Source organism: Acanthaster planci, linkage group LG04, assembly GCF_054643075.1.
Source record: "Acanthaster planci isolate LZ-2023a linkage group LG04, COTS_SCS, whole genome shotgun sequence".
NCBI lineage: Eukaryota > Metazoa > Echinodermata > Asteroidea > Valvatida > Acanthasteridae > Acanthaster > Acanthaster planci.
In genome coordinates, this window is record NC_141780.1 from 4,965,113 (window position 1) to 4,977,946 (window position 12,834).

Here is a 12,834-nt window from a genome sequence, read left to right on the forward strand (position 1 = left end):
TAGCTGTCCAATGTTATATACCGAGTTCAAAGTGCTGCAGAATACTGATTATGTAACAAAACCTTTTAGCTGTGGGTCCAACTACGTATTAAAAAGTGTGAATTCGATAAATGACATTTAGAGACTAAGCTTGGGAAGAATTAACGTAACCGTACTTTAATTTCTGCAGATAGGAACAAAACGGGAATGTCCTAACATAGACAATTACGCAATGAAGTACATTTCAGGTCACAAATTTCTTATCTCTCACTGAAGTACAATTTCTCTGTTAACTTTCAATCAGTGCAAGAAAAGTGACAACTTCAAGAGTTAATTTAATCTTTAATTTGAATCTGCTGATACTCTGCACTCTCTGAAGCCAGCTGCAAGCATGGTGCATTTATATCTGGAAAACGTCAAGTAAAAACTTATTCCGTTTTCGTCACATCAAAATTCAATTCAAATTTCTCGTGGTAAATCATTTATTAATTCTTCCCCTTGTTTTATGGACTTTTGAGGGCGCTGGAATTGACTGCTGTGTAGTTAATCATTTATTTTAGAAGTACTCAGACACATTACCATCCTATTACAGCCTTGTCAAAATTGATGACACTGCCGACACGATCACAGTTATCAGCATGCAGCATGGTTGACAGGTTGGCAAATTATGGCAAACAATTAGGTGTAGTTAAAAGGACAGGCCTAGCATCACTTAACTTAGTCAGCAAGATAACTTGTAGTAGTACGCTCTCTCTGTTTTGCTTGGATCCTATGATCCTGGAAGAGTGGATTGTCGAGCTTTCACCTTACACGTCAGCAAGGGCCTCTGTGCGAACGCGGATCTCAAAACGGAATTGTGCATGCAACCCTAGGATTGACGATCCTTAGCTTGCGTAGCGATCTCACAGGTTGGTTACTTTTCGTGGAAAGTCCTTTAGCGCAAACTGGCAATCATGGGATCTGTTGTATCGTCTGGTGAGTGCGTTGAACAAGATACCATCAATATCAGCCAGGAGACTGTTTCTGAGTGGCTATTTACAACAACAGACACCTTCATGATAACCATCATCATACCAATTATATGGTGTCTTGGGATCCTCAACAACTTAAGTTTTCTTTTTGTCTTGTTCCGTGTTCCTTCGCTGAGAACAGACATCAACATATACCTGGCAAATTTGGCAGTCGCTGATCTTCTCTTCCTGAATTTAGAATCTTTCCTTGAGGTATGGCGGTACGCCGTTTCCCCTTTAGTTCAACATGATCCATTGTCGTCTTCTGCTCAGCACGTTTCTTTTGATACCATCATTAACCTTGGCTACTTTGCCTCTATTGCACTGGTCACTATGGTGTCCTTCGAGAGATACCTGGCTTTGTGCCATCCTGTGAAACATCTTAATTATCGTGGACGCAGACGAACCCACAGAATGGTCGCCATCTGCTGGCTGGTGGGATTCCTGTTTTCTCTTTCAACAATGATGAGAAGGACAGTACCTATTTTAAAATGTCTACGTTGGCCTGATGACGACGTATACCAAGGCTATCCATCAACCATAGCATACTTTGACCCTCCAGCACACTGGGTACCATACCTTATTGAGCCATTGCTGAATGTTCCCTGGCTTATTGCGATGTTTGCTAATACTTGTATGTATGTGCGCATCATACTGACTCTCAACAAACGCACTGGTGACAATGGACTAGTAAGTAATGACCCCAATGCCATCCAACTCCGAAATCAAGTTGCCAAAATGCTGATCGTAAATGGTGTCGTGTTCTTCTTATGCCAGTTCCCGTACCGTGTCGTCAGCCTGGCTTGGTGGATCTGTTTGATGGCTCAGATACCTGATCCTCTTGAATCCATCTTTGGGAGGAATAGAGCATGGATAGCCATAGTCCCTGAACTTTGTAACACGGCAATTAATCCGTTAATTTATGGTATCATGAACAGGACATACCGTGCCGCATTTAGCCAGAGTTTTCGCTGCAAAGGTCAACCGAGACAGCAGTATACCCCTCCTGATGCAGAATGTGCAATTGACGGAAACGATGAAACCAAACTCTGACTTATAGTTTATTCAAGGGGTTTATGTACACAAAATACAGATTTGGTGTACATTTATAGAATGCCTGCCTAGACTTTTTGTCAGATAGATGGGTTGACGATGTGTCACTGAATTATTCATTCCGTTACATGAATTGTCAGCAATGGAAAAGTCAAACGTCTAGTAAAGGGAAGTTATATTCCAATGAGCGATAAATTTTGAGACTAGTATTTATCCAGATGATGCAGAAAATCATTCAGATATTCAGATATTTTCAGGCAATGTATAAAACAATGAAAGTTTCATATTTATGCAAAGGAAAGTTCTACATGTATTCCATTTGTCACCAAATGAAAACATTCTTTCCATTTACACAAATGTGTAACGTTGCTCATTCATAAAATGCATGAATTAATTAAGCTTCAGTACATCTGTCACCTCGCGAAATTCTGATCACTACTGCATTCATTATCTCTGAAGTGTAATACTTTCTATTTGTGTAAATGCAGCCGAAAACTATAAAGGTTTTGAAAAATAACATGAAATGCTAGCATCGTGACAAATATCTTTCAGAAGTAGGTCAAACAACTAGTTAGAAGTTTGAATTTGACGATTATGTATGTCTTTTAAGTCACAGACTTCGCCTTGCCAACAAAGGTGTAAACATTTTGGTTTGAGGAGTTGCCAGTGCAGCAGTGACACTGCTACTAATGCATGTGTTCTTGAACTGGATACAAGTGTGCATTTGGCCAAGTTACAACCGTTGAGATCATAGTAGAACTTATGATCGGTATGATCAAAAACTCAAGAGGCATGAAACCTTTCGTACCACTTAGCCTTTCACGAGCGAGGCAGTAATGACCTCTAATTCTGGTCGCAGAATTGTGGATGTCATAAAACTTAAAGCATTTACAAATCCATGTGATGAAATAGATTTAAGATCAACAATCGTTATCCTATTGGAAGCGCAAAGTTACTCTTGACTTTTAAGCAGTATACCAAGAAATAATCACCTCTATAGGTATTTGGAAACAACTACGAAAATGTAAATATTAACAAACAGCTTAAAGCTCTCCTCTATCATACCGTATTTTTCCACTGTAAAGAATGAGAATGATTACCAGTAGAAATGACACTCTCACTACTAATGAAAATGGTTTTCTCCATTTTGCTGTCTCGTTAAGAGCTGGCCGGAGCGAAGGGTTCAACAAAATTACAGTGAAAGAGAAAGAACTTTTCTTTTATTCCCATATAAGACAAATATGGCATACTTTAAGCATGGTCATCTATTATGCTGGACACGGTTATTGGCTACTACCAATCCGTTTTACGTTCATGGATAATTAATGCCTGTCCTTGAGCAGGCCAAATGGGCAAGTTTGAATCATTCACTGAACAGGAGCCACTGGTGAGGAATGTTATTTGAACACAATGAAAGGCATGTTCCTTGTAACAAACCTGGACAGGTAGAGACGTCCCCTCACCAGAGGACGAAAAAATCGGACAAATGTATGAAAATCGGACAAACTGTTCACTCAAAATGCTCATTTTGCCGAGAGAGCCCTCTGAATGACCGGAAGAGGGTCCTATTTCCATCGGCTTTCAGCAATCCCAATGTTCACGCCAACGAGTTTGGCATAATTTCAGATATTTTCGAAAAATGGAGGAATTCCTCTGGTTTTCGTCACGTGACAGTTGCTGATAATGCAGCTTTGAATCGAAAGAAATTCATCAGATCTGGTAACCACACGAGGCATGATACCATGTAAAGACAATAGTGCTTACTGATTGGTGGTGCGGAGCAAAATCCTCCCAGATAGATGTACACACCGGGATTTGCTAATCTTGGCAATTTACTGATGCGAGAATCACGATAGTTCGGCCGCGCAAGAAGCCCTTGGATACCCTCATCACTGCGCACGCTTGGCTTCATAGCACTTCTGTCTCTTTCAGGGTGAAGTGCATTTAATTTAAGTAAAAGTTTCTGCTGTTGCCATAAACATAAAAAGTGCACCATTTTCTTTGAGAAAGGGGATTGTTTGGCCGAAAAGATGGAAGGATTGTACAAATATAGGCCAGGGTCAACGCCTTGGGATTGGGGGCGTCCATCCAAGCACAGAGTTGATAAAACTACCGATAGGAAACGGTCCTCATTGCCCGAGAAAGCAGAGGGAAGCCATTCAAAAAAGAAATGGCCTCGAGCGGGCTTTGGAACTTTCACTTTTTTGGGGGTAAGGTTGTTTTGCGTGACTCATTAAAAACGTAATCGGCTAACACACCGAAATTGAAAAGAAATGGAAAGACTAGGGTCAAGACAATTATTCGATTTTTGTTTGCGAAACTCCAGTGGTATCGGTTTGCATGTTTTTGAGGCCCAGACTTTGCTGATTTACACTATTTTTTTAATTTAAGTGGGGATTGAATAAGTTTACTGCACCTTTTTTCATTGCATTACAAAGCGCCCTCTGTTGATTTCTGGTTGCTTTTACTGATTCGTGAAAGAAGTGTTGAATAAACCAATTATTATATTATGTTGCACACAAAGTCAAGCGTCAGAGGACTGTGTATTCGAGGTCTAGTAAAACCTTTTGCCTTTTCCTGATGATCGAGATGTATGCAAGTCTCCAGTCCATTTAATTTACATTTAGTAAATCATTTATGGAGATGAAATGAAACACTTTGAACCACCTATCCCCCCCAAAAAAGTCTTTACGTTTTGGTTTCTTGTTTTATGGGTTTCGGGGCACTGAAAGTAGTCGTTTGTAAATAAATGCTCTTTTAAGGCCTTTCTATAATTGACCACAATGCTGGAACGGTCACGGCCGTCGGCACAAGTAAATCGTGGTGCAGCATACAAGCATCTGACTGAGAAAATAGATTTCATTTGACAGGGGAACGTGATACATTATGATCCACAAGAGCCCTGCCTTTAAATGAAGATCTCAACAGAATTGCGCGTTCGATTGGAAACCCTCAGCTTGGTCTGGGTAGCAATTTCACAAGCTCTTGGAAAAGGGCATGAGTACTTTAGGAGTCCTTGTTTCGAATCCCAGAGGGTGTTTTTTTCTTACTTTTTTCTTTTTTCAGGTCTTTTGTTGTTGAAAAGACCGATTTTAAAAGGTTTACTTTCCAAACATTGTAGCCTAGAAGTGTATTTTATTTAAGGACTAAAGCTACCTTCGACGCGTTATCGATGAGGTGATACCAGAACATCTTTGGGCCCGTTGCGAACATGGGCATTTCTCTGCAAAGACTCGTTTGTTTACAGCGGTAGAAGGTCAGATCGGGTGGTTGCAACGTAAACTTAAAAACCATGAGACTTGCCTATCGTCCGGTAGGTGCCGTGAACAAGATTAAGTACCGTCAATATCAACCAGGAGGCTCTTGCGGAGTGGCTATTTAGGGCAGCAGACATCCCCGTTATAATCATCATCAATCAAATTATCTGGTTTCTTGGTATCATCAAAAACCTGATTTTTCTTTTTATCCTGATCTGTGTTCCCCTGGCAGACTTGCATGGCAGTCGCTTTTCCACCTGACTTCAGAATTTACTTGTGAGGTATGGTGTTTCACAGTTTTTCCTTTGGGTAAGCATGATCCCATTTCAACTTTTTGCATAGTGTATCAGTTTTGTTGCTAGAATGAACATTGGGTACTTTGCCTCAATTGCCCTGGTTACCACGGTGTCCTTTGAGAGGTACCTCGATCGACCTGTACTATCCTGTGAAACATCTTATAATTTGTGTGGGAGACAAACTTTCAGAGTAATTAAAATTTCGTGGCTGAACGAATTTCTCATTGACTCTATCAACAATAATGGGACGGATGGGTACCATTGCGCAGAGGTTTATTGACGTGTGCATCAAGCTAACCCCCCAACAACCGAACTGGCAACAACTGCCTAGCCAAAAAGGACCCCAATCTTCAGCCAGGTTGGCTGGATCTGTTCGATGGCTCGTATTCCTGATCCTCTACAGTTCAGCTTTGGAAGAAATGCAAGGTGGATATCCATGGCGAGTATTTTAACTCGATGATTAATCCGCTGATTTACGACATCACGAACAGAACTTACTGTGCCGCATTCATCCAGACATTCCGTTGCAAAAGCCAACCCAAACTGGAAGTCACCTCTCCCACTGTAGTAAGTCCAGCTGAACAGTGCAGCACTATCATGGAGACCTTGGCCAATGAAAGAAACGTTGGAACCAACCTGTGACTTGTTCTTTCAAGACGGAGGCGCTCACTCTTTAGTTGTAATGAATTAACACTTATGCGACACCTGAATAAATCCCCACGAGTCATCAATTTGATGGGTAGATCATGCGTCACTAAAATCATGTCTCATCATACGGCCAAATAGAGCTTCCATTTCATGGGAAATGGAAGTAGCCCCCCTACCCGTCTGAGAGAAGTTCCATTTTTCCAGGTACCCTTTTTTCATATGGGGCAGATGATAGAAAGGTTTAACCAGGCACTCTGCAACACAATGAGAGTTTCACATTCGTACATTGGGAAACTCTGTTCCATCTGTCACCAAATGACACAATTTTTCCATTGCACAAAATGTGAAAAGTTGCTTGTTAATACATTGCCTTAATAAAGCTTGACTTAAATCTGTCACCTCATGAAAGTCTTTAAAAGTCTTGAAAGTCTTGAAACATTGGTGCTGTCGTCATAAAAACAATTAGTGTCTAATGACGGTAAGTTTGATTTAGATCTAAAGTTAGGAAACCTGCGACAAGCCGGGTGTGTTCGTGACCTGAAAATATCAAATAAAATCTTTGCTGCTTAACGGACCTTGATTTTCACATTGTTACAAACGTATTATTGCAAGAGCTGTAGAAACACTTCCCTGTCAAAACTGCTGGCAACTCTTATCATTACTTCCACTTACACAAATCCACAACCGTCCTTCTGTTGGTGTGGCGATTTAACAAGCACAAGTGACACCGAATCACCATTTATTAACCGATTCCGTATGTTTTGCAATGTTGTCTGTGCTCATACAAAAAATGACATATCCGCAGAAACATACTGTTTATTCACCCGGTTCGTGTGACGTCACTTCAGTTTAAACCACACCCATTGCACACGTCACTGCACGTAGGGTTACGCATCCACCTTTCTGACGAATTCACTTACGAACCTATTTCGCCCGGGCGGATTAGTATTTCGCCCTGGCCGATTTGTATTTCGCCATTTTTTTCAGTCATGTCCTATATACGCTTCCTTAAGAACCGGATACGGGCGATTCATAGTATGTAGAGCGCCTCTAAGAGTTTACAACGCGTTGGCAAGTCACAATGCGCGAAATATGTCGACCCTTTCCAAACGCGCATTGGGTCGGCGTTGCAAACTCCAGGAGGCGCACTATTGTGTGAAACGCCCGTATTATTGATTCACACAAGAATTCTCCTGAGTGGTTCAGTGTCGTCCCTGCCGTTTTGAACGGTCATTACCGGAACCTTGCACTTTGATCTATCTTTTTTTATACTGAGAACTAATTTAAAAGCAAATCCTTTTATTGGTCTGGCGATGGCAAAGCACAGGAGACACAAGGTCGCCTCTGTTATCAATTAGATACACACTTTTATATTGTAGTATTATTTACAAAAAAACTATTGTGTCTGCAAATGTGTATAGTAATATACCGTAATTCTACTTTGATTTTACTTGGAGATGTCAGCGTCCATGAAGAAACAAAGATAAAATTTTGAAACGCTCTGAAAATTTGTGCCCCCAGTCAAAATTCTCCTCGGCGAGCGTGAGGCTTCTCACAGGAGCAAATAGGCCTTACATTGAACACTCTAAAATTTAAATATTAAAAAATTGAAATCTTAGTGACTCGAATGAAGTGCTTGCTAGGTAGAACTGATCTTACCATTTCTTTCATTCTCTATTTAAACATTTTAACCCCTTATTACGAAACCTGCTCGGAAATGTAGCAGAAAAGGCTGAATCGACCTGGAAACACAACTTAAAGAGACCTGTTTATAAATACTTTAGCAAATTGATACAATTTTGCATCTTTAAGGACACAAGCCAAACACTGAAAGAATTGACCGCTATAAATAATTGCACGGGAAAACAGAGGGTATTGTGTTCAAAGGCGAAAGTAAACTACATGTAATTGTATTAAAATTGTCACAGCTGCCCGTGTCAAAAACTGGTGCAATCGTGATGCAGCATAAAAGCGTCCAATAAAGATGGCCACAAAACAAACTGACAAATAGTGGAGGTCACTGCGAAGAAAAGCGGGCCCAACAGCGCTTAACTCAGCCAGCAGGAGAAATGGCACCGTCTCTTCTTCGGTGACCAACACCTACCATTCCTAAGTAAAGCTTGTGGATTGCTTTTAGGCTTGAACAGATTGTAGAATATTGTCAATCTGACGGCACTTCATCCAAGTGAAGTGGGCACCTGACGCACAAAGTCGCAACACCTGACGCAACGAACTTCACTTAGATCTACATATAGTCATTTTAAACATTCGCTGGGCTGTCGAGGAAATCACTTCACCGAAAACTGACCCATCATGGGATCTGGACTGACATCGGGAGAATGCAGTGAACTAACCACCGTTAATGTTAGTCAGGAGCAAGTTCTTGACTGGATCTACACTCCCACAGACTCTTTCCTCACAGCAATTCTTATACCGATCATTTGGTGTCTGAGCATGATCACTAATTTGACTTTTCTCTTTGTTATGTTCCGTGTTCGTACACTGAGGTCAGACACCAACTATTACCTGGCCCACTTGGCACTTACTGATCTTCTCTATGTGAGTTTGGCGTCTGCAGTCACATTATGGCGTTACGCTGTTTCCCCGGTAGCAAACCATTTTCCTTTTGTGAATTCTGCCCAGTGCTACACTTTTTACACTATCGTAAACACTGGCTACTTTGCCTCCATTGCACTGGTTACCATGCTGTCCTTTGAGAGGTACCTCGCCGTGTGCCATCCCATCAAACATCTTAAAATCCGCGGACGCAGACGAACCTACAGAATGGTTGCATTCTGCTGGCTGCTGGGTTTGCTGTTTTCTGCTTCGACATCACTCCGGGTAACGGATTTAAAAGTGCAATGTCTGAACTGGCCCAACAGCGATGAATACAGCAAACACCCATCAATCAGAGCATACTGTGGTCCTGTAGCTCCCTGGCTAACGAACATTACTCAACCTCTCCTTAATGTCCCTTGGCTTATTGCCATGGTAACTAATACTTACATGTATGTGCAAATCTTGAAGACACTGAATAAGCGCAACAGTCAAGGCTGTACGGTCAACAACGCACACAACACCAGTCAAATCCGCAACCAAGTGGCTAGGATGCTGGTCGTGAATGGAGCGGTGTTTTTTCTATGCCAGACTCCGTATCGAATCTTCAGCATGGCTGATTGGATCTGTTCACTGGCTGAGATTCCAAATCCCCTGTTAGCTGCATTAGGAAAGAATAGCAGATGGATATCCAGTATTCCTCAGTATATCAATGGTATGATAAATCCATTGATCTATGGCGCCATGAGTGGAATGTACTGTGTTGTATTTAAACAAATATTTCCTTGCAAGGGTCGGTCCACGCAGCGAAATGCCTCTTTTCTTGCAGTGAGCGTTGCAAAACGGAAGAAAATTCCACAAGTCGCCACTGTAACTGATGGAATCACAGAAACCAAACTGTGAAGTCAAAGATGTATGAATAGTACAAGTGAATGGGTTCATTTCATTGAAGAAACGGTCACTTTTCTGGAAGGGGCGTCCACGAGAGTGATTTGTGAATTGTAACAACTGCAACTTCATCTGTATGTATTAGCCAACATACTTTGGGAGTTATTTGTGGTCAGCTTTGTTGACCTATTTTCCATAATCAACTCAAAGAGATGCAGGCAGCATTGCAAAACAGTTCCCATTAATGTGATTAGACTCGGAATATGGAAAGGCCTTATCACAGCCGCGATATACTGGGAATAGTCAACAGACGAGTCAACTTTTCTGACTGTACACCGAGTTGTCAGCGTAGGCCTATTACATGGACGCTGGAAAGACAGGGGTACCACAATGTCTCACTCGCTGAGTACAGCTGTTTGGCCCATTTTCTCCTTTAGTCTAAGAAATGAAACCCGAATTGTCAGCAAAATAGTAGCGCTAGTTTAGCTTAAAGGAACGAAAAACCCTCGAAAAGGTATTTTTGAGGTTTCGGATGGAACTTTGTTTTTTAGTTTTTTACCGAATGACGTCACACCCTGTCTCTATTCCTCGACTGTCTGGGTCCAGACACCTTGCGTATACTGTCAGTGGGAGATTGCTGCGACTATAATTAACAGGACTTTATTCCGATCAATCAGTGTTAAAGGCCGGTTCATAGTTCAGGCGAATGCAAAAGAGAAGCGAATTTGACGTCCGAAAGATTCGCAGCAAAATTTCGTTCGAATTAAAATGTGTTCAACTTTTGCGATTCATGGTGCGAATGTTTGATCTGACGTCACATAGTCGTGGTTCGTGTTCCCTTTCACGTGAAGTATGAACCGGACTGTAAGCAAATCTTGATATGGCCAGCCTGTATGCAGTCGGCTCAGATTAGTATACTTTTGGAATTTATTCCTTTTTCTCCCCTTTAGGGTGCTGTTTTATTCCTGATAAATGGAAGTTATTCGTGAATTTCAACAGAAGAGAACTGTGAAGGCCCCAAATACTCAGAGACAGTTTGATTGCTCCTGGGAAATTTGAAGACATTGAGTTGTAAGCCCTACACTGCAAACAAAATTGTCCTCAGCTTAACACGTCTTGGACGTCCTCTGTAGTCAAAGGTTCACGCACATGCGTAACGCCCACCACGACGCACAAATGAATGAAACCTGTGCGAGTGAGTACAGTACAGCACCTGGCTAGCTCTATAAAAGCAAATTTATTATTTTTAATATTATTAAGTACTTCTAGTTATGACACCAAGGATTCCTCAAAAGCGCCGAAAGAAACCTGTACAGAAGATAGAGACAGTTTACAGTGAGAGAAATATTCTGGGTAGAAACCCATATAAAGTAACTGAAATCCCAATCCACATGTGGACCGAGCCAGGGATCGAGCTTGGATGGCAGACAGAGCCGGAAATTGCACCCGGACCACAGAGATGGAAAGCGAGGAAAGAACCATACGCCAACCTGGCTCTCCCTAATTGCAATTTGGAAAGAATTGCTAAAGAATTGTAAGTTGTAAATAAATGGCCGCTGAAAGCATCCATATAACACCTTGCTTTTGCAATTCATCCAAACCAACCAATAAGATCAACCAAAATTCACGCTTCAAAACAAAAAACTTCCTGCTTTAAGATGCAAAAAAATGTGCCCATTAATGGGGTGATATGTCCCAAATGTAACAGAGAAGCACTTACAGTGATGACTGGATCTCTCAGAAACAATTCAGAGTGACCTAGATGTGCTCCTTTCAATCACAAACAACAGTGACGTAGTGAAATACTTAAGACACAGTTATATCCACAAAGGGAAGTACCAAAACACTCAAAACAATTGCTCTTTACTGACTAATAGCATTGGCGACACGCCGTCCCACTGTCAAGAGTCAAAAATTGACGGGAATTAATTAAAAGGTCACGGTAGTTCACATTAGTGACTAAAACTGGGTCAACTTGGTTACAGTATGAAGAACAACTGACGAATTCGAAAAGTTGTAAACGACTGGCTCATGGTGAAAAGGACAACCCCGGCCTCCGAGTCGGATATGATGCTACTAGCCTTTACTCAAGGCGCGTGGCAACCCAGATATTAGTACAGTGGTTCAGGAAACCCATATATAGGAATCCGCGGCAACCCACAGACATAACCCGAGTTAAAGTGCACCCCAAGCGGCAAAAGAAAGACAGACAGATGGTTGTATATTAAAGTTTTCCAAGTGGGTTCTCGCACGCGTTCTGCTTGTACGCAAAAACCATATGTTAAGGAATAAATTCGTTACGCATACTCGACGTCCTCCACGTCAAACGCGCCACTATAAACGCGCGCCTTTGAGGCGAGTACGTTGATCTCCATATAATGGAGATCAATGGGCGAGTACCAAAAAACACACCCTCTTTTATTCCACTTGGAGCGGATACGCTGGTAATACGAATATCAGGGCCCTTTTCCAATACTCGACTTGGGCTCCATCTCAGGCTTCGTTCCAAAAACCAATTCCCGATAATGGGCCTGAAGCGTTGGATTACTGTAATTTCTGGCTCTCTTGCATCTTATTTGATGTTTTGTGGCACTATAAAACTAATTAGCGCCCTTACAGCTTCAAAGTCAGCTACTTAAAAAACAGTTGAAGCCTCAGACGGAGTCGAAAAAAAAATGTCTTCTAATCAAGAGCAGAGCTGTTATAGGGAAACAGCGCCCTCATTTGTCAAGGAAAATATAGGGATATGATTTTGTTTTTTTACAAATTCGCCTTTAAAAAGGAGAATATTAAACCAAAAAGAGATGTCAAGTAGTTTCATGTTTTTAATAGGAGTTGAAAATTAACCAAGTAAAATTAGCTTCATGCAACTTTCAATTACGAAACAACTTGCTGCGATATTTTTGCTAGACATTTTGTTACTGGCGGAGCCATGGCACTAGCTAAAGCGGCCGGGGGGGGCTTAACGTAAAGGAAAAATATTTCGTTGAAATAAAACAGATAAACAGATAAACAAAATTGTATGAAAAAAAGGAATGTTGCCTCTTTTTGGAGTGTAACCACAAAAGTGGAAGGTGCAAAGAAAACCTCTAGCTGGAACTGGCACCGATATTGGTTTTCTTCGTTACATGCATAGGGTCATTAGAT

General features: G+C 41.4%; 2 protein-coding genes across 2 annotated transcripts; both read left to right on the forward strand.

Moving 5' to 3' along the window:
• The first annotated feature begins 640 nt into the window (after window positions 1-640).
• LOC147799319 (neuromedin-U receptor 2-like) lies at window positions 641-4,565 on the forward strand. Its single transcript, XM_087135960.1, has one exon. It carries the CDS (start codon window positions 933-935, stop codon window positions 2,040-2,042), a length of 1,110 nt encoding a protein of 369 aa, XP_086992086.1. The 5' UTR covers window positions 641-932; the 3' UTR covers window positions 2,043-4,565.
• A 3,202-nt stretch (window positions 4,566-7,767) lies between these two features.
• LOC147799320 (neuromedin-U receptor 2-like) lies at window positions 7,768-9,702 on the forward strand. Its single transcript, XM_087135432.1, has one exon. The coding sequence runs from the start codon at window positions 8,557-8,559 to the stop codon at window positions 9,700-9,702; it is 1,146 nt and encodes a 381-aa protein (XP_086991558.1). The 5' UTR covers window positions 7,768-8,556.
• The last annotated feature ends 3,132 nt before the right edge of the window (window positions 9,703-12,834 follow it).

Bases quoted from the DNA above. Each gene is read 5' to 3' on its own strand.
- LOC147799319 (XM_087135960.1), top strand. From the start codon at position 933: ATGGGATCTGTTGTATCGTCTGGTGAGTGCGTTGAACAAGATACCATC.
- LOC147799320 (XM_087135432.1), top strand. From the start codon at position 8,557: ATGGGATCTGGACTGACATCGGGAGAATGCAGTGAACTAACCACCGTT.